Source organism: Terrapene carolina, unplaced genomic scaffold, assembly GCF_002925995.2.
Source record: "Terrapene carolina triunguis isolate 2854851 unplaced genomic scaffold, T_m_triunguis-2.0 Scaffold35098, whole genome shotgun sequence".
Taxonomy (NCBI): domain Eukaryota; kingdom Metazoa; phylum Chordata; order Testudines; family Emydidae; genus Terrapene; species Terrapene triunguis.
Genome location: NW_020699449.1, coordinates 9,550,126 through 9,574,414, shown reverse-complemented (window position 1 = coordinate 9,574,414; position 24,289 = coordinate 9,550,126). Strand labels below are relative to the sequence as shown.

The window sequence follows — 24,289 nt, the reverse complement described above, 5'->3', positions numbered from 1 at the left end:
TCATTTATTGACAAGACAAACAAATTAAAATATTAACATGGCAATTTTAGCAACTGTACCAAAGTTATAGTTTAGAAGGATAAGAAGTTCCTTTCCTGTTTTGCTTTTTGAAAAAAGTCAGCAGTATAAACATTAGCATTTCATTTTTATGTTGTATTCTTTAGCAATCAAGCTTCTCCCATAAGTATTTTCAATTGCTTTTTGATACAAGATTTAAGAACTCAATTAAGTAGTCCCTATTCCCCTACCTTACTGAAATTTCACACACATTTACATGATGTCAGAATACAAGAACCCGTTTCTCGTTTTTAAGGAATCATGATAGAAAGAAAAAAGCAGATTTTAAAAATGGAGGAAAACATTGAATTGTGAGTGGGACACATAATAGAAGTAGCAATTGTTCATGGTCGGCCTGGCTTCAGCCAATACAATGGCAATGCTTTGCCTGAGTGGAGAGGACAGAGTTAGAAATTCAGGTATGAAAACAAAAAAGGAAGGTACGTAGGATAAAACAGAGGACGTGTCTAGAAATGAACAAGCGGAAAGACAAAAGTGAGTGGCTATTTAGTCCAGATTTCTCTTTAGAAAACCAAGTATAATGAGAATTTTAAACATGAATTACAATTAGAGAATATATAGAATAAAACTGGCCAGAGTATTCACTGACTCCCTCATGCTCACTTCAGGGTTTTGTTGTTTTTTTAAGTTGGCCATTTAGTAATGTGTTTTTATAATGGCATTTCCAGTCTCTTCAACGTAAAGACAAGAAACACAGGACATTCCAACAGAAAGTGCTGCAGGTGGAAGTTTGCTCTTCAAGCATCCACATAGGGTCTGGGTCTATTCTTCTGTTTTGCCTTGTCAGCTTTTTGCTGTGCAGATACATTACTTCCATTCTGTGCCTGAGTATATCTTGCCACGGTGGATACACCATCTACAAACTTGGTCTTATAGAGGACATTTGCATTGTTGAACATCCCATCCTTCAAGGATACCACAATGAACTAAAGAAAGAAAAATGTTTCCACAGCATGAAAACCATAATCTGAACGTAAAAGGACAATAGAGATTTTAAAATTAAGATTGATAAAGCCTTCATAAAGTCCTATAGGTATGGAAATAGTCTAAAAGCAACAGTTTAGATACACTGCTCCATTTATCCTAATTGGCTATTGTCCTGGGCACTAGTTCTCCAGGAACGTTCTGAATAGGTCACCTGAAACCATAGCAAAATAGAAACCTCCCCTGCCCAAACCACAGAGACAAGATATAAGCCCAGTTCTAGGGTTGGGATCTTTTGGTTGGGCAAAAAAATAAGGTAAGCCCCATGTATTAGGCCGTCCCAAATTAAGTCCCTGATGCTGAACAAGGCCCCTTCATTTCAGATCAAACAACCTGTCACTGACAGATATGAGGTGAGCCTCCTCCCTCATAGTTGGGAAGGGCACTTTACTCTCCCTTGTGACAGCCAGAAGATAGTTCTCTCTTCTTCAGTCCTTCCCACTTTGCATGGGTGGGTCTAGTCCATTTGTTTCACAGAAGCACTTTGCTTAGCCCTAGGCAAAGAACACTTCACGGATACAGATAGTACAAGTAGCATGTTCAGAGCTCTCAAATTTGTGCAGGTGAGAATCTAGTCTCAATAACAGGAGGAAGACAGAGACCAGACTGGGAAGTTGGGGTGAGGTATGTCAAACCCATACTGATTCTGTTTCAGATTGTGTGTGATTTGCCTATAAAGGACCCTTCAGTTCTACCACATGAACACACAGGATCACCTGAAGAACAAACTCCTCCAGCCCTATACATTTTCCTGCCCAAGTTGGAGTGATATGAACATTCTCTCCACTGATTCCTGGCACACTTCATAAGGGCCCAAAATAGAAGAACAGAAGTTATACTTTTAAGGCGGGAGTCCTCAAACCTCTTAAAAAAAGTGTGGAGCTTATCTTAATAGATGGATTAATTCACGGACAGAGCTCTTCCCATTTGCTACTATGTACCGCTCTGTTGGTTACAGCAATTGGTTACCAAGAAAAACAACATGAGGAAAGTAATGAGTTTTACACTAGAAGGTGAGAGGACGACTAGAACAGGACTCCATAAAAATGTTTCACAGTTTGCAGAATAATCACTGCGACCTCCGTGTTTTAGGCCTCATGAATACAGAATATCTAAGCACTTACGCTTCCCCAGTTGTATATGCTCACACTCTCGGAGAGTAATGAACTACACAAACAGACCACCACATATAGGTATTTGCAAGATCATACCTGGGAATGTCTGAAGTGAGTGCGAAGCATCTGTCCAATGTTCTGTGTGTGAGAAAGATCAAGGGCTGCATCCACTTCATCTAAGATGTAAATTGGAGCAGGTTTGAAGAGAAGCATGGCTAAGATCAGGGACAAAGCCACCAAAGATCTAAAAACAGACCAAAGACAGTTAATTCTTTATAAGCTACAGGGGAAAAAATATTCTCTCCCCCCTTTGGCTGCTCCACCAAAGCACAGTTGTGCTGCAGCAAGGACATTCTGTGAGTGTAGACAGATACTAGAAGCTCTGGAGCAGTAGGACAGATAGCTAATACCATGGTTTGGTATACTGAAACTCAGATTTCTGCCCAAAACTTAATGAAAGATATAAAATAACCTTTCAAAGTCTGACTGGTTGGATTGTTACTTTGAAGTTCATGCTGTTGTTTTACCCATTTCCAATTGTGAGTTTTGCTACATTCTCATTGGTCTACATTGTTGCTATGTTAGCCAGTAGCTATTCTGGATGATTCTCTCCCTTCCCCTCAAGAGAGTCCTCTGCTTCCTTCACCATGCTCCCAACAACTGTCTTCTAGTCCTCCACTTTCCAGATCCACCTTTAAAAGACACTGCATAGCTTCTGGCAGAGAGAATGGTATTCTCTTCACAGTAACTTACTCGCCCTCTTTAATATGCTAGAGGGGTAGAGAGCTTTCAGTGCCATGGTGGCACTTCTTTTGAACCAGAGGAGGAACACATTGTATCTAGGAGCCAGAGACTACAAATCAAACATGGGAATAGTACTACACATTCCTCAATACGATCCATTATTTTTAGAGTTATTGCAACTCTCCTGTAATTAATTTCACTTATGCCATTTCTCTGCAGAAGCACAGTTTATCTTAATAGCTGTGAAAAGCAGTGTACTCATCTATGATTTAAATTTCTCTTTGTTCTTGAATGTCTCCATTATGTAGATACATAAAAGTTAGCTCAGCACTTTATGTTATATGCTCTGGATGTTAAAATGTGAATTGATAAATACATGTGTATTTTATTTAAGGAAAGCAAAACAATCTACCTCTGGGGGAAAAAAAGAGGACAACAAAGGAAAAGGAAAACAAAAGCATCACACCAACCTTTGACCTCCACTAAGTTCTGTTAAATTTTCCTTCCAGGTATTTCCTAAGGCAACCTTGAATTCCAAACCATCTAAGGCAGTTTGCCCCTCAGGGGCTGCCAGCATTGCATTGGCCCCAGGTAGAAGAGTAGAGAAAATTGAACCGAAGTCTTTGTTCACCTACAAATCAGACCACCACAAATATTTTCTAAAGGCCTTTGAATCATGAACAATTGCTGTATACTTAAACTAACAAAGAGCATTATAAACAAACACTTCATTTCTGCCTCCTGGAGTCAGTTTCTTTTAACCCGATGGAATTGGATGTCCAACGGAAGATTAGCATGTGCTAGATGGTGAGAAGACAGACTGTACAGAATCCTGTCTTTGTTCCATAATTCAAGACAAAAACATGGTCTAGATCAGAGGTCCCCAAACTGTGGGGCGCACCCCAGGGGGCACGAAGCACTGTTTTGGGGGGTTGCAGCTGGGACCCGGGCCAGCCCCCACGGGGGGGCATGGAGGGAGCGCCACCCAGCTCTGCTCCTGGTCCTGGCCCAACTTCGGCCCCTGCCCCCAGCTGAGCCCAGCCTCAGCCCCCTTACTCCTGTCTGCATCCAGTCCCCCCCCGAAGCCGGGGCCCCCCCCCCGGCCCGGGGGGGGGGGGGAAGGGGGAGAGAATAGAGGGAAAGGCAGATAGGAATAAGGGGGACATAACCCTGAAAAGTTTGGGTACCGTTTTCTTTAATGATTCCAATGAGGAAGTTAAACACATTTGGTTGCATTTCAGTAGTTGGTATGTCAGGTGATAAAATGCTTTGGGATTTCATCTGGATGAAAGGTGCTATTAAAAATAGCAAACTCCTCTTTGGACACACACATATGCAGCCCCCCTACTTAACTCCCTTTGTTAAACAGTAATGGGAAAATATTTGATGTAGTCTTCAAAATCATAGCCTGTATTGAAATGCTCAGGGTTGGGACTGTGCCTTTATTTCCCAGGCAAAGTTACTGTGTACTACTGCACACCTATGGCACTATATTAAAAAAAAAAATTATGTAATTTCTAATAGATGTCAAGAAGTACCACTGTTTTGTCTTTTGTTGGTGATACCTTAAATATATGCAGCAATAGTTTACATTTGTAAATTAGTGTCTGAAATTTAGATATATTTTAGATACTCTTAAGTACATCCAATCATAAAATTAGACATGTCAAAACCCAAGAAGTTATTTAACAAGTATCATAAAATTTCTTTTTTACCCACAAAAGCTTATGCCCAAATAAATCTGTTAGTCTTTAAGGTGCCAGCGGACTCCTCGTTGTTTTTGTGGATACAGACGAACATGGCTACCCCTCTGATACTTGTATTAGGTGAATTGAAAAATACTATTTCTTTTGTTTTTTACAGTGCAAATACTTGCATTCAAAAATAAATATAAAGTGAGCACTGTACACTTCGTATTCTGCGTGTAATTGAAATCAATATATTTGAAAATGTAGAGAACATCCAAAAATATTTAAATAAATGGTATTATTATTAACAGTGCGATTAGTCACAATTAATTTTTTTAATCGCTTGACAGTCCTTAAAAAAAAAAAAAAAAAAAAAGGAATAAAGTTGATCCTCCATGTTTAGAAAACAACACTCTAAAATGTGAAAGCTAAATCTGAAATAACATACCTTTTGCCAGGCAATGTTCAAAGCTTCATTTTTCTTTTGGTCAAGCTCCTCGATAGTTGCAAGTATTTTAGACTTGTCATTCTCTACAATTCTTTTTCTCTTCATTAAGTCATTATACTGGTTCAATTAGAAGAGAAAATTGGTCTCAATTAACTTTGTACTTGACATGTTTGGCTCTAATCCTGTAAATACTCAGATGCTTAACTTTAAGCATGTGAATAGGCCTACTTACAAGAGTAAACTTAAGAATATGTATATAACTGCTTGCAGAATCAAGGCTTTCAGTACTTTATTCTAAAATATATTCTAGAAATTTGCTACAATAATTAACAAAGGTTAAAACTAAATCCTGAGGACACTTCTCTCCCTCATGTTAATAGTGGTTCATTGTAATTTTTACCTATTAATTGGTACAAAAGGATAATTTCTCCTAACCGCGAAAAATGCACCAATCCTAGCCAACTACAGTGATACTAAAATGTCAACTGGCCAATTCGTCCTGAAACACCATGGGCTACAACCCACATTTTTGGCGAGGTTTTCATTTTGATTTAATACTCAATCAAGCATTGCAGTAGACATAGTAATGCTGGACTGATATACTCAGAATTGAACTTTTTAGAAGGAAACTAATCTTTTGTCACGGGAAGTCAGGATTTTCCCCAATATCAATTGCTGATGCCCAGTCGGTTAAAAATGTATTAGCATCCAAGAATAAATAAAATGGGTCATGCTATTGACTTCTGAATTAGACAACGTGTAAAGCTTAAGCAGATCACTTTACTTCTTTGGGACACTGAGTAGTACTGTGCAGGTGATAGAAATTACACTGCCCCTAAACAAAGAGATATGCCACAAATTGTCCAGACTCTTGAGGTTAAAGCAAGAAATTTTTACCCTTTCTTCTGCCTCTGAAAGCATGTTCATAGCTCTCATATTGACATTCCTTCCCAACTTCTCTTTTTTTTCCTGTAGTTTCTGCAGCCTCTGACCTGCTTCTTTAGGATTGTTAGTTTTAAAATCATACGCTGTGTTAGGCTGGCCAAAAAGTTGTTTCTCTGAAGCTATCCACTCATAGTCTTTCAGCAGTTTAGCCACCTGGAAACATGCACAAAAGCACACATGTTGAGAGCATTTACATGAAAAATATCAGCATCCTAAGTTGTTATACAACATTAAATCTCAGTATACAAAATGCTGCTTTGCTGAGCATCAAAAGAACACTGACTTATATCAAGTACTGAAGAAAAAAGTCAGGAAGGTCAAAACATGGGGAAAGTTTTTGAATGAGTTTGACCTTGTGACTTGAACTTAGATTTCCCAAATGGCAACACAATGTTCTGCCACTGTGTCTCCAAGTCAACCTTCTTTAATGGGTACTTGGTTTGTCCAATAGATATGAATGCATCTGCTTCACTGGTTGTCTCCCATACGGACATGCTCTGTTTGCCTATGGGACAATGTATGGATAAACACTTGTGATTTTTCTGAGATGTTTCTCAGAGTTCAGGATGTACCATTATACCAATGCTTATTAGATAAAGGAGACTATTTCCATTACCCATGGTGACTGAAATAACCACCTCTGGTTACAGAGGCAAAGAAGGCTAGAGTTCTGGGATACCTTGGCAGCAGCATCAGTAGTTTCTCGCTTGTGTTTGTTGATGTTATGTTCTAGCTCTTTAACCTTAAGCTGCGATTCATTATTTTGTTCTCTATATTTTACAGCCTCTGCAGATTTGGCTTTAATTTCTTTATCCTGGGCCGTGATTATTTCCTTTTGCTTAGCCAGCTCCTCCTGGGCTTTCTTTACAGATGCCTGAAAAACAACGGAGACAAGCATTTCTCTTTTTTAACCAATTTATATTATACCTTTATTATGAATAAAGGAAAATGACTAGCGGGAAAATATAGAAATTCTTTGAGGGTGAAATTCAAAGGATAAAAAGTCTGCAGAAAGGTCCTGTAGGCTATGTACCTCCTGTGTGGTGGGAGAAAAATCCATATCAAATTGAATAAATAATCTATAGTATAAGGTTTAATAGTTTCCATTCACAGTTACACACAGATGGAAAAATATCAGACCAAAGTTGTCTTTGGTATTGAAAGTACCTCCAGTTTTGCCAGACCTACCTTTGTCTTGGACACCTCAGATGCCATAGCATCAATCTGATCCTGGTAGGATTTGATAGCTTCATTCACAGCCTCAATCTGTTGTTTATAGGAGGCCTGTTCTCGCTTTAGCTCTTCTAATTCCAGAACTAATGCTTCAACTTCCTAAATAGATGACATGTTGAACATGTATTAAGGACTATACTTGAATAGAAAGATTTAATATTCCGCTTGCTTCTGAGTAAAGACTGCAGAAGAAAGGTCGAAAGTCAATGGCTCCACAACCACAACTATAATATCATTATAATCAGACAGCCTCACAAAGGGAGAATGGAGCATACTTATGATTCTAGAACAAATCATGCATCACCAATTTCTATGTACGTCAATGACTATAAAATAATATCCATGCACTGAAACTGATAAGGTTGAAGAGAATCATAAATCTCTGCACACACTTCTGCTCCATTGTGGCCATGTTTCAGGATTGTTAAACTTGCTACCAACAGTGAAAGATTTACCTGCTGCTTTTCTTTCATTTTTTTGCTGGAAGCATCTGCCTTTTTTTTGGCACCATCTAGCTTCTGCTGGGCATCTTTCAATTCTCTCTCACGCTCCACTTCCGCATTTTTCATTTTGTTCTCCAGCACTTTATATTTTTCTTCTGCCTTTTTTTGGATTTCCTTGGTTTTCTTTAGTGTCTCTTCACTTTCCTCTGAATCCAAAAATATAGTATTGATCCTGGGAGTTCTTCCAGCCCCTGACTAAACTTCTACACATATACTTATAACTCAGATGTCAAATCAATTTTAACAAAGGCTTAGTACAAAAAAAAAGGGTAATAAGAATTTTTACTAACTTATGAGAGCAGCAATTTCAGTGTTCCCTTGTCCACGGGTCAGTATAAATGTTGCCCAAATACTAACATCACAAATAAAATATATGGGAGGGTACAGCAAGATTGAAATTTGTTCATTAAGTTAAATAAGCTCTCCCTTTATATGCCAGATAAATATACACTTTACATACCACAGGATGAACAAATTAATTCACTGAATGGTAGTCTACCAATCTGTGGTATCCTATCAGTTCCTTCACTCATGACACTGTTTGAGACACTCCCACTACACATCTGCCTATTTCTTCCTCTTGAACCTGTATGCTTTTGCTATTCCTTCTTTCCAGATCTCCTTTATCTGTATGAAAACTAATATTTTTCAAATAATTTCTCAGGATTCAAAGTATGTATAGTGCAAATCCTAAATACAAGAAAATCAGCAACCATAACTGTATCCTCATTTTAGTCGATCTATTGTTATTTTAATTTGTAACATCTTTTGTATTTGTTAAACAAAAATCCCTAAAAAACAAGTTTCAGGTTTTTAATGGAATCTAAAAGCTATTAGCTTTATACAAATCTCAAAAGCAAATAAAAGGATTCCACTATGAATAGCCAAATAATGTCCTTCACATTTTCAGCAACTTGCTATCTCACCAATGGTTTTCTTAAGGGTATCCAGCTCCTCTTGCTGTTTGTGATAGGCACTTTGCTGAAGTTTGGTTTGCAATAGCTCTGCTTCTTCTGATTTCATCTCCCACTGCTGCTTCAGTTGGCGATATCTTAGCAGATTATAGTAGACATAATCAGATGTATTCGCATGATAAATTACAGGCATATCACTTATGTAGGGTACACAGAGCTTTAAATTTTCAAGCTATACATGAGATAAATAGACAAGTATTTATATTTCCATTTTACAATGAGGAAAATTGAGGCTATCAGCCGTGAATTGGGAGTTCCTACCTTCAAACCTCATGCCATATCCTTTAGGATAATATGACAAACATTTACACATCTGCAATGATAAATCCTGTATAGTCTCATCAATAATGAAGTTTACAGTAGAATTCCATTTATCTGAATGGCCTGGGACATCCAAAACATTTGGATACCTGGACACTTGGATAAATGCAAGTGCTATTTTAAACTGGAGTTTGATATTTTCATACTGCAGTGATGCCAGTTCCTGAGGATGGAAGACACGGGGAAGGAAAGGAGGGAAAGAAGTAGCTGCAGAGGACAGGAGTCTCCTTGGTGCTGCTGAGTGCTTCCTGGCACTGAGAGCCGTAGGGGAGGGAGCCAGTCTTAGCCCTTGCTATTTGTACTGGTGGTTTTCAAGCTAGGGGCTGAGAGTGCCTGGTGGTGCTTGAGCACTTCCCAGGAGGCTCCTGTCTTCTGCAGCAACTTCCCCGCTCCTTCTTTTCTCTCCTCTAGCTTTGGGGACTGGCATGAAACTGTGAAATTGCACCTTAAAATTGCATGTTCATTTATATGAATGTCTGATTATCCAAAAGCTACATTGGGGACACACTATGGCTGTGGATAACTAGGATTTTCAGATACATGGAAAACGTCTGTTCAAACAATTTAATAAGTACATAAACCTTACTAGGGCTGATCATCAGTGGCTTAATTAAACTGATTCCTCTTAGTGGACGTGCAGCAACTGCCCTATTTATTTATAAGATGTCTAACTCACAACTAAATCTTTTTAACTGTACAATATCAGATTCTAGATGAAAGTGACACAGAAATGTTAAAAACTAAGTTTGAATCTGGTTTGCTCCGTTTATTTATGTTTTTGGAAAAAATCATTAAAATGATTGAAACAGGGTTTGAAAAATAAAGTACAACATGTACATAGTGTACTTTATTTTTAAGGACTCTTATTTGCTTAAGTATATTTCATAGAAGACCTTTAAATAAAAAGGAAGATTCCACAATTATTTTTAATTGAAATTCACACAGAAATATTTTCTAAGTAAGAAGATCGAATTTAAATTCCCAAATAGCAAATATTTTGGGGGATACTGTTGCAATTTCAGTGTTTTTATAACTCGCACCTACTCTGATTTTATTCTCTAGAAGCTGAAATTCTGGATAGGAGTTACAGAATAGGACCCAAGGAAAATCATTTGGCACTTCAGTGAATAGGAAAAGCAGAAAACTGAATACAGGTTTCAGGAAAGCACCAGTGTGTACTAAAATACTATTTTCCCAAGCATAGCAACAATATAAGCTTTTCTTGCTACTATTTTCCTGCAGATGTTGTCCAGAAATCTCCTTGCCTCCCCATGAAATTGTGTAGTGAAGTGGTCACACTATTCTGGCTTTCATACAAAACCTGATCTGACCCTCTGTGCTCCTACAGTATTATATAAATATAAATAAAAGAGAAAAAGAATTTATAGAAGCTTGTATATTTTAACCCTTACTTTTCAGCAGTGTTCTTTAAGCTTGCCAGCTCCTTTTCTACTGTGTCTAGCTCAGACTCCTTTGTTTTTAATTTTTCTTGAATATCTTTCATTTCCAGAAGCTTGGACAAAACAGGTGTAGACTGTGAGCGTGCGCCTGATTAGTGAAAAAACAGAAAGCTGAGATGATTGATTGCCTACCATTACTTACTTAAACTAAAAGATGTGTTTAAAAATTGGGCTACTCACACGGCAGACATGACAGAACAAAACTAGAGTCGCTTATAAAGCAAAGATTGAACATATAATAGTTCTCAAACACAGTCAGAGACTATTTTCTCACCTCTGGAACTAAGGCATGTTTATCTACAACTATTTTCCCTAGATTTTCTGGAATAGAAGTATTACTAGAATCTAGTATTACTGGACTGGAAGCTCTCAATGGAGCTCAATCCAAGTTTTTATGCTATTGCTTAACGAGTTGGGCCAAGTAGGGTACGTTTGGCTGAACTTGCAGGCTTTTGAAGTCCAGTAACTCTTCACTTAACATTGTAGTTATGTTCCTGAAAAATGCTACTATATATAAAACTACACACACTCACGGTCTAACAATTTAATACTGTACACAGCAATGATGATTGTGAAGCTTGGTTGAGGTAGTGGAGTCAGAGGGTGGGATATTTCCCAGGGAATGTCTTGCTGCTAAATGATGAACTAGCAATCGGCTGAGCCCTCAAGGGTTAACACATTGTTGTTAATGTAGCCTCACACACTACAAGGCAGCACTAATGGAGGAAAGAGACACAATAGACACATGGCAGGGGCTGCAAACATTCCCTGCAGAAACGGAACCCACGCTATCCCACTGGAGCGCACCACTCCCTCCACTTTCCAAAGTGCTGGGAGAAAGGAGGGGGAGGGAAAAATGCATGTGTGTGAGAGAGAGAGACGCATTGCCCCTTTAAGTACGCTGATCCCACTCTAAGTACACTGCCTTTTTAAGTAGATCGACAAGTTGAGATAGCAGCTGCTGCCGGCAAGTTCCCTCGGTCCTGAGCCAATGTGTACCTTCCTGCTCTCTGGAGATGGGGTACAGGAGCAGGGGGAGGGGGACACCCTGACATCAGTACTCCTCTTCCCCCCCTCTGCACAGGAAGCAGGAGGCTCCCGGGAGCAGCTCCAAGGCAGAGGGCAGGAGCAGCACATGGCACTGGGAGGAGGGATACCTGAACTGCCCAGCAATTGATAGCCTGCTGAGCGGCTGCTGCACAGGGAACTTAGGGGAGCTGATAGGGGGGCTGCTGGCCTACCCTGGTTCCAAGCCCCCAATGGGGCTACAATGGGCTGCTCTTCCTGCAAGCAGTGGACAAAGCAGCCGGCTGCCAAACAACATTGTAAGGGAGCATTGCACAACTTTAAATGAGCATGTTCTCTAATTGATCAGCGACGTAACAACGAAACAGTGTTAACCGGGATGACATTAAGTGAGGAGTTACTGTACCTGTCTTACTGGATTATTTAATTATGTAATAAATACGTTTTTGGGTTTAACTGAAATACTTAATTGAAGATATTTTTCCCTGTTAAATGGGCTCCCCTTCCTGGTTAAAGCTTATGACATATGTTATTTGGTACCAAACAAAAGCTGGCTTATTTTTCCTGGATTGGAGATATTTGTCTATTACATTTGTAAACGGATTATCCAATACATTTCACGTGCACAGGGAACACTATACAGTCATAACTTTTAATTAAAACAATTTAAATAAGGCAGATATTTTTGTTCCAGTATTTTCATTTATGTCTTGCAGAATTCTTTGAATGGCCATTTTTCTTAAATCAAGGGACTAACTGGGATTTGACTTTAAGTAGAATACATCTTCAGTCAAATAGATTTCAGAGTTATCCAGTGTAAGGTTCTAAATACAATTTTACTGTTGGCATTTGTTAAAACATTTAAAGCAGTACACTGGTCAGCGGAGAGGATATGGTAGGAAACCAAAATAATGATTACCTCCACTCAGAGTCCCCTGAGGATCAAAGGTATCTCCTCCAAGAGTGACCGTTCTTTTCATTATGTTTTTGTCAAAAGTTACTTTCTTGGCATTATTCATGTTATCACAAACCAGTGTTGTTCCAAAGACATATTCCATTGCCTTCTGCAGTTCAGATTCATATCCAACCAGAGAGAGGGCCAAATGCACATTATCAGCACCAACCTAACAGTAAAAGGAAATGGTATTAGTGTTCCACAAGAATTAGATAAAGAGTTTTTAAATCCAGTTTCTTGCTCCCCTTATAAGGTTTTGTAACATATTAGAATTCCTCAATACCATGTCCTAATACATCAGCAGCAAGTGCCTTTGAACTACTTGACTGTAGGGCCTGGTCTACACTAGGCTTTTATGTCGACTTTAGCGCCGTTATATCGAATTAACCCTGCACCCGTCCACACCAGGAAGCCATTTAGTTCGACATAAAGCTCTCTTTAAATCGATTTCTGTAATCCTCCCCAACGAGAGGAGTAGCGCTAAATTCGACATGGCCATATCGAATTAGGCTAGGTGTGGATGGAAATCGACGGTAATAGCTCCGGGAGCTATCCCACAGTGCACCACTCTGTTGACGCTCTGGACAGCAGTCAGAGCTCGGATGCTCTGACCAGCCACACCCCCGGGAAAATTTGAATTCATTTTCATTTTCCTGTCTGGGCAGTTTGAATCTCAGTTCCTCTTTGGACATCGAGGGGAGCTCAGCAGCAGTGGCAACTATGCAGAGCTCTCCAGCAGAGATGGCCGTGCAATCTAATAGAAAGAGGGCCCCAGCATGGACTGATCGGGAAGTCTTGGATCTCATCGCAGTGTGGGGCGATGAGTCCGTGCTTTCAGAGCTGCGCTCCAAAAGAAGGAATGCTAAGATCTACGAGAAGATCTCCAAAGCCATGGCAGAGAGAGGCTACAGCCGGGATGCAACGCAGTGCCGCGTGAAAATCAAGGAGCTGAGACAAGGCTACCAAAAAACCAAAGAGGCTAACGGACGATCCGGATCCCAGCCCCACACATCCCGTTTCTACGAGGCACTGCATTCCATCCTGGGAGCGGCCGCCACCACTACCCCACCCCTGACCGTGGACTCCGAGGATGGGATCATGTCCGCAGCCGGTTCCTCGTCGGACATGACAGCGGACGGGGAAGATGAAGAAGGAGATGAGGAGGACGAGGCAGTCGACAGCGCTGGCACCGCTGATTTCCCCGACAGCCAGGAGCTCTTCATCACCCTTACCGAGATCCCGTACCAACCGTCCCCATCCCTTACCCCGGACACAGAATCAGGGGAAGGATCAAGCAGTAAGTGCTGTAAACATGTAAACATTTATTTAAAACAGAACGGTAATATTTATACTATTAACAATGTACATTTATAAAAGTTCTGTAAACTAGTAAAAAAATAATCAGGTACAAAACAGGAATATTTACAAAGGTAACAAATGGGTTTTCATGATTTCTCTGTCTTAGGCTCTTCTCAATTTAGTCCCAAGTGTTTTAAAAAATTTTCACAATGTCCGTTACTACATGATTCCCAGGCCCAAGACGCTCCACTCCAAAGTCCCAGTGCACCTACGCGAAAATCCGGTCAATGTGGCCGGGGATCGACGAGAAATCCTCGTAGGAGAACTCCTCGTAGGTCTCGTGGAGGTAGAGCTCAAGCCTGTTGATCAGGTTCCGGGGTAGGGCGATCTTAGTGGGCCCTCCGTGGTAGCAGACATGTCCCCTCCACGCCACAATCAAGTACTCCGGGATCATCGCACGACATAGCATGGCGGCATACGGCCCTGGTTTCTGCATGCTTTCCCGCAGCATGCGTTCTCTCTGGGTGTCCGGGATCCTCAGGAGGGTGATGTCGCTCATGACGCCCTGCTTTGAATTAGGGAGGGGAATGTTAGTATTGGGACTGCTTGACAGCCACGCGGTGGAGGGAGAGGGGCAGCATACAGGGATCTTTCCCTGGGACAGCCGCGAGGGGGTGGGACAGGGGCAGAGTTCATGCTGTCCTGATTGCTGGCAGCAGAGACTGGCATTGCTTTCAATGTGAAAGGAGGCCAGTGCTACTGCTGGAGTTTTAAGCAGCCACAAGTCTGCGGCTTACCATTATTGCCCGCTCCAGAAGTTCAGGTCTCCAGCCACAGTTCTCTGAACACTCCAAGACCTCCGCAAGTCCACAGGCACTGAAGGCGACGGCCGAAAATTCGACCTTGTCCTGAGTGCGCATGTGAGAGGTTCAGTGCATGGTCTTGTTCACAGAGAAAGACTAGGTTCTTTGTATACAATTTCATTTATCTGTCTCAGGAATTCACTCCCTTTTTACAATTCACACAGACACATCTGCGACTGTCTCCCAACCCAGCCTGTCAGCACACTCCCAGAGGCTAGCGCAGATTAGGCGGAGGAAGAAGAAGACGCGTGAAGACATGTTCTCAGAACTAATGGACTGCTCCCGAGCCCAGGCAGCCCAGCAGACACAGTGGAGGGAGAACTTGTCACAAATGCACCGAGCAGTCATGGAACGGGAGGAGAGGTGGCGTCAGGAGGACCAACAGGCTACTGAAAAGCTGCTTGGACTAATGAGGGAGCAAACGGACACGCTCCGGCGCCTTGTGGATGTTCTGCAAGACCGGAGGCAGGAGGACAGAGCCCCGCTGCAGTCTATCTGTAACCGCCCTCACCCGCCACCAAGTCCCACACCCCCCTCACCCAAAGTCCAAAGAAGGAGGGGCGGCAAGGGCCGTTAAAACTTTCAGTCAACCCCTGCAGACTGCTCTAGCACTAGAAGGCTGACATTCCCCAAAATTTCATAAGCCCTTTCCTACCCACCTCACACAAACCCCCGTCCAAGTTTCACACCCCACGTTTCATGTCTGGTTTGCAATAAAATGTTTGTTTCTCTCCATTACTGTTTCAGTCAGGTTCTTTTGAGGGAGAGTCTGTCTGGGGGGGGGGAAGGGGCTTGGTAATTGGACAGGACAGTGACCTTTAGCAGGGTACAGAGGCGGTGTCAGGTCCAGCATCAGGACACATACACAGTGCAGTCACTGGTTACCCTGGTCAGTCTGGGAGGTGTTTTTCATGTTCTGGGGAGGGCAGTTACAGATCTTATGCAGCGGTCCTTATCCTGGCTCACAGATCCACGCAGCAGGGGATCTGTAACCCTACCCCCCCTGCCAGAAAGTCACATAGCCGACACATACACACAGTCCCCCCCAGGAGTGCTGGCAGGCTCCATTGAAATAACCAGTCCACCAGTGCGGAGCCTGTCATTCCGGGAGTTTAGAGGCATCATTTGCATCCGAACACTGAACCCGCCCCCCGCCACAGTCTGCGTCCCCGGTTTAAAATATTCCCGCGAAAACAGCAATACAGACAACGGTGTTCATTAACAAAATCGAAATGATTTTATTTTTTGGGAAGGGGAAGGGGGTGAAGGGGGTATGTAACTGGAGAGGATAGTCAAAATGAACTGGGTAAAGAAACGGGGGCAGATTCAGCTTTTCTGTCCACAAACTGAAAAGTCACTGGTTGCCCTGCTCACTCAGGAACCTAGCTTTCAAAGCCTCCCGGATGCACAGGGCGTCCCGCTGGGATCTTCTAATGGCCCGGCTGTCTGGCTGGACGTAATCAGCAGCCAGGCTATTTGCCTCTAGCTCCCACCCCGCCATAAAGGTCTCCCCCTTGCTCTCACACAGATTGTGGAGCACACAGCAAGCTGCAATAACGATGGGGATATTGGTTTCACTGAGATCACAGCGAGTGAGTAAGCTTCTCCATCTCCCTTTGAGACGGCCAAAAGCACACTCCACCACCATTCTGCACTTGCTGAGACGGTAGTTGAACAGTTCTTTTTCTGTGTCCAGGGCGCCAGTATAGGGCTTCATGAGCCAGGGCATTAGCGGGTAGGCTGGGTCCCCGAGGATGACTGTAGGCATCTCCACATCCCCAAGAGTTATTTTGTGGTCTGGGAAGTAAATACCTTCCTGCAGCCGTCTAAACAGACCAGAATTCCTGAACACGCGAGCGTCATGAACCTTGCCCGGCCATCCGACGTAGATGTTTGTAAACCGTCCCCGATGGTCCACCAGTGCTTGCAGCACCATTGAAAAGTAGCCCTTTCTATTGATGTACTGGCTGGCCTGGTGGTCCGGTCCCAGGATAGGGATGTGAGTCCCATCGATAGCCCCACCGCAGTTTGGGAATCCCATAGCGGCAAAGCCATCTATGATGACCTGCGCGTTTCCCAGGGTCACTACCTTTGGGAGCAGTACCTTCACGATCGCCTTGGCTACTTGCATGACAACAACCCCCACGGTAGATTTGCCCACACCAAAGTGGTTCGCGACTGACCGGTAGCTGTCCGGCGTTGCAAGCTTCCAGAGGGCTATGGCCACTCGCTTCTCAACTGTGAGGGCTGCTCTCATCCTGGTATTCTGGCGCTTCAGGGCAGGGGACAGCAATTCACAAAGTTCGAGGAAAGTCCCCTTCCGCATGCGAAAGTTTCGCAGCCACTGGGATTCATCCCAGACCTGAAGCACTATACGGTCCCACCAGTCCGTGCTTGTTTCCCGGGCCCAGAATCGCCGTTCCACGATATCCACATGCCCCATTGCCACCGTGATGTCCTGGGCGCTGGGGCTCGTGGTTTCTGACAGCTCTGTGCTACTCTCCGACTTCAGGCCATCACGGCGGTGTCGTAGCCTCCTCGCCTGATTACTCTTCATCTGCCTCAGGGAAAGGTGTATGATAAGCTGCGAGGTGTTGAGAACGGCCACAAGTGCAGCGATGGTCGCAGCGTGATCCATGATCGCAGTGCTGTGGCGTCCGCGCTGTCACTGACCAGAAAAGTGCGCGAACTGATTTCCCGCCGGCGCTTTCATGGAGGGAGGGAGGGCGTTAGTGACGGACGGATGACGACAAATTTTTTTTACCCAGAAGGCATTGGCGGCTCGACCCAGAATTCCGATGGGCAGCGGGGACTGCGGGAACTGTGGGATAGCTGCCCACAGTGCACCGCTTCCAATATCGACGCTCGCCCGTTAGTGTGGACTCACAAAGTCGAATTACTGTCCTTAGTGTGTCCTTAGTGTGGACACACACGTTCGACTTTGCAATATCGATTCCACATATTCGATTTAAGTAAAATCGAATTAACCTCGTAGTGTAGACATACCCTAGGTAAAAAACTCTGACTCAATCTCTCCCCTTCTCCAGTCAGAGTACTAATAGGCACCACAATCAAATAAGTACAGCAATGCATCTCCCCCAGACATTATTTAGCTCACTCCCTTCTTTGTGACTGGCAACACAAAACTTTATTGTTGTGCTCAGCTCCTCCTTCCTCTATCTAACAGTGAGTTCAGTTCTTTGCCCCACTCCCACTCAGCCCATGTATTGTCTATTGTGCTTTTACAGAATGGTAACAGCTAACAAAGCATTTCAATTTTAAGTAACAAAACAAAATAAAATAAAGAAAAACATATACACAGCAAAAGAATATATCTAAAGACATACCAAGCGTTTTGCCGCCATCACAGTTTCTTGCCTAATACACTGTGCTGAAATTTTATTTAGTGGAATTATGGTGTATCGACGCTTCAGTTCACCTTTTTCTAGCAGTTTTTTACCAATAACCTGAAATTTAGGGGAAAAAAATGTACATAAGGGTATCAAAACACATGTCAAATTGTGAAAACTAAGACAACTGAAAAAAATTCTTACAGGAATGATACACATACTGGAAAGTTTAACATTTGGCCTAAGGAGGCATGACTCCATTGACCTATATTAATTCATACTCACTAAAAGTAAATTCACTACTTGCTAAGGTATCTGCTTAAGGATACCCTATTGGTATGGGGCCAAGATTTTTAGTGGTGACTAGGGATTTGAGGGGGCCTCAAATTTGGGAGTGGGGACCAACTGGATATACCTTAAAGGCACCTGATTTTCAGAGTGCAGGTGCTCAGCACTTCCAGAAAACCTGCATTCTTTTAAAGTGTCTGAAGTTGAGGCCCCAAGTCACTAATCGCTTTTGAAAATCTTGGCCTTAATGCACAAAGTTTTAACTACACATCTCCCAGGAGTGTCCACAGAAGTTGCATGACTAAATCACAGGGTTGAATACAGCCAAAGGGATGTACTCAAAAGTTATATGTTAAGAAACATACCTCTGTGTCCACCACAATGTTATAGAGTTTTCCCCCAGCTACCACTTCTAGAGCTGTTGCTGTGGAGATCTCTTTCACGGTGATTAGAGAGGCAACAAGCCCTTTTATATGGTTTGGGTTCCAATTTTTTTCTGGATCCCTTAAAATAAATTAAAACGATATGATAGCATACAAATTATGTTTCTTTAGGATGAAAACAGCTTATGACAAACTCCGAACCCACATATATTAATATAAAAATTCCATAATATGCAGAGCTATAATATTCTGAAGCCACGGACAGCTAAATTATTTTAAAACTTCATAACAAACAAATAAGGTTTTCCAAGTAAACGGTCAGCTGTGAAATAAATAGAACAATCCTGCCTTCAACATTGCCTCAAGTTGTTCATAAAACTTGGCACTACAAATAGTTATGCAGAACTGACTTTATTAATAAGCTAACAAAATTTGGGAGCATTGCTAATATTTCTAATTGACATATAAACGGACATATTTTGGCGTTAAATTAAAGTTACATGAAGCAAGCCTATTCATTGGGTACGAGGTATAAATCTTTCATTAAAGTAGTTTTTTTACATAGTTACATGAAGGAGGTTTGGGGAGATTATGAAGACGTTCATGAAATTATTTTTCTTGAATGTAAGAAGTTATTGATTTTTTATCATTTACATGTTATCACTAGCCTTTTAGATTTGAATGAACTTGTCAAAGGCACTATTTAAAGAGGCACACATACAAAATTTGACAATATAACAATGGATCACAGCAAACTTTAGACAAAAAGATATAGCATGTTTCTCTAACTGAAAATACTAATGCCTATGGACATTTAAAGAAAACTGCATTTCTCAGTAGTGACAATATAAAACTGATCAGTAATTAGCTGCTATAATATTTCTATGGGAAAAGGATAACACAGTTTTGATGCTAGATCATCAGAAATTAGCGGCTAACATTTGCAAGCATATAATAAATGCATCTGCTGTTTTCACTTTTACTTGTCCCAGTGGATAGTGCACCGGACTGTGGCTCAGGAGACCTAGCCCTGCCACTGGCAGGATGGACCTTGGGCAAGTCATGTTACTTCTTCATACCCCAATTTCCCCATCTGTAAAAAGGAGATGATGATATTTACCGCCTTTGTAAAGTGCTTGGACATCCGTGGGTAAAAAGAGCTGTGTGAGTGCCAGGCAATATATTATTGTCCTAAATACCCAGGCAGATTAATCATGCCGTAACAGAAAGTCAGTAATGGAAAGGGAAGCAAACTATTGATATACCAATAGCAAAATAATGACTTCCTGAATTGTCGTCCTCCCGAGTTCACACAATCTTATAAAAGTTTCTAGAGGACATTTTTTTAAAATGGATGTTTAGTGAACATTAGAGTACAATTCTAAGGCCTTACTTATATTCAAACCGTAGACTGGGAAACTTGGCCATTAAGGCTTCATATGACTCTCTCAACTGATTGACATCACGAGACAGCTCTCTCCGTTTTGCTAAAAGAGTTTCTTCTTTTTTGTCTAAAAAGAGCCAAACAAACATATCACTGAACTTTTTAGTCACAATCTTTGCAGATTTATATATGAAGCAGTTTAGAAGCAGGTACACAGCATGTAGCCCAAGCCATAATGAGAAGTCCTTCCTTCTTCCAAGATTCTTACAGCTATAATTTAAGCAAAATATTCGCACCCAAATATTCCAAACCGACATAAATCAGAAACTTGGAATCTTGCAAGCTTCAGTGAGATTTATAGAAAAACAATAATTGGTGCTTTTAGCTAGATAAATGCACTTTTTGCAGTGAGGGGACACGCAAAAAATTCCAAGACACTTTACCTTGTTTAGGACAACATTTTCCAACGTAGGTGCCTAAAGTAAGGCACTTAAACTGGTTAGATTCTCAGAAATGGCAAACACTGGCATTTGCTATTGACTTTGGGCTGGATTTTCATTTACGCTAGAGCCTCTTTACACTCTGGCTCTGCATTTGCACTGTAAAGGGGCCTCAAATTGGATGTGAGTTACACTTATGTTGACAGAGTGGTGTGAAGGTGCCTTAATGAAAATGAAAGTCATTGCCCTTTACTGGGAAAAGGCTGGGGAAAAAACTTTTAATCTGGTGTCTCAATTTAAATACCCAGAGTTTGTAAATCTTGGCCTATAAATTTAAACTAGTATCCTTTTACCTTCAACAGGCAATCCTACAGCCCCAACCTGCAGCTCTGGGATCTATGAACTCTTACCTGCTGCAAGTAAGAAAACTGCATATTTTCCCATCTAATTCTATTGTGCTACCTCCACTATACTAGTAACCATTAATTAAAATGGCAGAAATATTAATTTCTTCAGAGTTCTCTTCCTATATTTCCAGGCTCTTTCTTCACACCAGGTTCTTCTAGATCGTCCTATACTTCCCACCCACCAATCCCAAAATTGCTATTCTACCAGTAAGTCAGTACAACAAACCTTCATAGTTTAGCTTTTTCATTTCATTTTCTAGTTTTTCTTTCAGCTTTTTGACAGCTTCAAATGCTTCTTGATCTTTCTTGTAGCCACCATCCATCTTTTTTACTTCCGCTTGTTTTGTCTTTAATTCTTGTTGAGCATGTTTCAACTTCATTTGAGCCTATTGTGAAATACAGGACAAACACAGAGCCTGGAGGTTTTCAAACAGTACATTGTATAGATTTAGAATTTCTACATTATCAGGGTGCTTGGGTTATTATTCAGGATCCTTACCACTTACAGTAGTGTCAAATAGCATCCTTGGCATTTAAAAACATAGTGCAATGGTAGATGGGGGGGAGAGAGTTTGGAAATAAAAATAGGATATTGTGCATCTCTCTGTTATTTTAGGTCATATATTAAAAGGCAGGATGGGGGAAGGTTTCAGAGAGGGTAATGAATAGGGTTAATAAATGAATGAAAAGGAGCAGGCCCCCTTTAGGGTTTTTCAAAACCACATTTCTTCAGATGAGTCATGGAACACATTCCTCAATAAGGACTATGCATATGTTAAGTTTGAAGTTTTAATTTAAAACGGTGCATTAGAGCACAATAACGCATATGAAAGTTTGACAGAAGAGAGACACATTCTTACTTCATCCACAAAAGTGAATAATTTAATCAATTAAAACAAACAAACAAAAAAAAAAAAAACCACACAACCAAAACTAAAGACACCACTGAGAACAACCAATTCTGTGTTTACCATACATGAGAACCTTCAGTTTCAAAAGATAAACTTTTGGAACACGTTATTAATGAGTCTGGGACAAAGGGTTTAGTATGAATGTACCAAATGACTATTACTAAGGCTACGTCTTCATTAGAAATGCTGCAGCAGTGCCACTGTAGCACTTCGGTGTAGACACTCATTACAGCGACACGAAGGGTTCTCCCATCGGTGTAGTTAATCCATCTCCCTGAGAGGTGGCACATAAATCAACAGAAGAATTCTTCCTTCCCCCTTGCGCTGTCTACACCGAGGAGTGGAGTGGGGTGGGGTGGGGTGGTTAGGCCAGCTTAACTACATCACTTAGGGATGTGAATTTTTCACACCCCCGAGAGACATAGCTGGGTTAACCTAACTTTTTAGCCTAGATCTGGCATAAATTAGAACAAATACCAATATACCTTGACACAGATCTGCATGATTTAAAATTAAGATTAATCTTTTCATGACTACCAGGGCCAAAATCAGGACTTTCAGAGTTTCCCCCCATCATTAAAAACACTGAGTGACAAAGAGAACAAGTATCCATCTACTGAGCAAGACCAATCAATGAATTTTTATGAGTCTGGTTTTCATATATACAGTGGAATTTAGGGCTTTAATATAGCTTGAACTGGTTAAATTTAATTTCAAACAATTAATGTAAACATAAAAAATAAGTTATTACAGGAAATTGAAGTTAAAATTAAAAACATTGAGTACCATGACTTTTTCTTTTTTAAATCTAATATTATAATTTTTGTATTTTTTCTCATGTCAATGCCGTAGCTTTTCCCAATTTATGTTATCACAAACAGCTAGCCTTAATAATACAATATGCTATCATGCATTGCCTGTTACAGAACATCCCTGTAAAGCATTTTTTGATAACCAAATGGAATATTGCTGAGCAAGCTTTTCAAGACAAAGTTAATAAAAACATCAATGCTTGTTTGGGACATGGTTAGCTTCTATTCTTACCTGCTTAGCCTCAGTTTCTGCTTTACTAATGTCATTCTTGCATGTCATCATCTGTCCAGCAAGAGTTGCTTCTTCACCATCTTCATTGCTGGACAGACCAGCAGACACAGCATTAAAATGTTGCTGTGCAGCAGCCAGAACATTTGTATCTTTATCACTTGCCTCCTGCAGAGCATTTAGCCCATCTTTTATCTTCTTTACTTCCTTCTCCTTTGCCACTACAGCCTTAGAATCCTTTAGCAAAACAAATCAGATCAATCAGATCCATTTGAGAGAATAACATCAACTTGAAATCTAAACAGTATTGAAAAATAAGTTGCAAATAGTTTAAGGTACTATGTTCCCAAGCCCCCTTGCCATTATTTGTGATTGTACAATCACATTTATATTTTTTTAAATGTTTTCTTGCCTGTATTGTTGCATGAAAGAGCCACACAAACAGGGCAAACACAAAGTGTTGCACAAAATACACTGGAAAAATAAATTACTGTAACTGATACAGATTAGAGGGGAAAAGTTTTTTTTAAGTATTATTGGTAACAGTAACAGGTAAAAAGATATGACAAATGTGAACCTTGACAGTCTCATTTAATCTTCAGAGCATTGATATTCTTATAGAGCAACATATTTTAAAGTTATTGTGATCCTCCCTGAACTTCATAAAAAATAAAATATTAGCTGAGGGGGCCTATTCTGTTCATGCACACACCTAATTCCTAATGGGAATATATTCTTTATATCAGGCTACACACGAACACCAAGCTTAAAACAAAGTCTGTCTCTCAGGTGACACTGAAAGGGGAAATCAAAGCTTTATTAAAGGGAAAATTTAGACTACTTTACATAATACATGGTATTGTAAAAAGGTAATGCCACTTATTCTTTATCTCTACAGAATACAGACCCTGGACTTCAGAAAAGCAGACTGACTCCCTCAGGGAATTGACGGGCAGAATCCCCTGGGAGGCTAATATGAGGGGGAAAGGAGCCCAGGAGAGCTGACTGTATTTTAAAGAAGCCTTATTGAGAGCACAGAAACAAACCACCCCGATGTGCAGAAAGAATAGCAAATATGGGAGGCAACCAGCTTGGCTTAACTAAGAAATATTCAGTGAGCTTAAACACAAAAAGGAAACTTACAAGAAGTGGAAACTTGGACAGATGACTAGGGAGGAGTATAAAAATATTGCTCGAGCATGCAGAGTTGTAATCAGGAAGGCCAAAGCACAATTGGAGTTGCAGCTAGCAAGGGATGTGAAGGGTAACAAGAAGGGTTTCTACAGGTCTGTTAGCAACAAGAAGAAGGTCAGGGAAAGTGTGGGACCCTTACTGAATGGGGGGAGGTAACCTAGTGACGGATGATGTGGAAAAAGCTGAAGTACTCAATGCTTTTTTGCCTCGGTCTTCACAGACAAGGTCAGCTTCCAGCCTGCTGCACTGGGCAGC

The 24,289-nt window shown here is 41.2% G+C and overlaps 1 protein-coding gene across 1 annotated transcript in view; it reads right to left on the bottom strand.

Moving 5' to 3' along the window:
* Positions 1-24,289, bottom strand: part of LOC112117239 (structural maintenance of chromosomes protein 2) — a 37,689-nt gene continuing 13,400 nt past the window's right edge. The window contains exons 10-25 of the mRNA XM_026646527.1: positions 22,844-23,077; positions 21,115-21,274; positions 20,051-20,168; positions 18,640-18,778; positions 17,984-18,103; positions 12,439-12,643; positions 10,446-10,581; positions 8,665-8,789; positions 7,691-7,884; positions 7,191-7,334; positions 6,682-6,876; positions 5,955-6,155; positions 5,058-5,174; positions 3,392-3,552; positions 2,274-2,421; positions 1-1,004 (exon numbers count right to left, since the gene is read on the bottom strand). Of these exons, the coding sequence (XP_026502312.1) occupies positions 816-1,004; positions 2,274-2,421; positions 3,392-3,552; positions 5,058-5,174; positions 5,955-6,155; positions 6,682-6,876; positions 7,191-7,334; positions 7,691-7,884; positions 8,665-8,789; positions 10,446-10,581; positions 12,439-12,643; positions 17,984-18,103; positions 18,640-18,778; positions 20,051-20,168; positions 21,115-21,274; positions 22,844-23,077 (2,586 nt within the window). The 3' untranslated portion in view covers positions 1-815. The remainder of the gene's footprint in view (positions 1,005-2,273; positions 2,422-3,391; positions 3,553-5,057; positions 5,175-5,954; positions 6,156-6,681; positions 6,877-7,190; positions 7,335-7,690; positions 7,885-8,664; positions 8,790-10,445; positions 10,582-12,438; positions 12,644-17,983; positions 18,104-18,639; positions 18,779-20,050; positions 20,169-21,114; positions 21,275-22,843; positions 23,078-24,289) is intronic.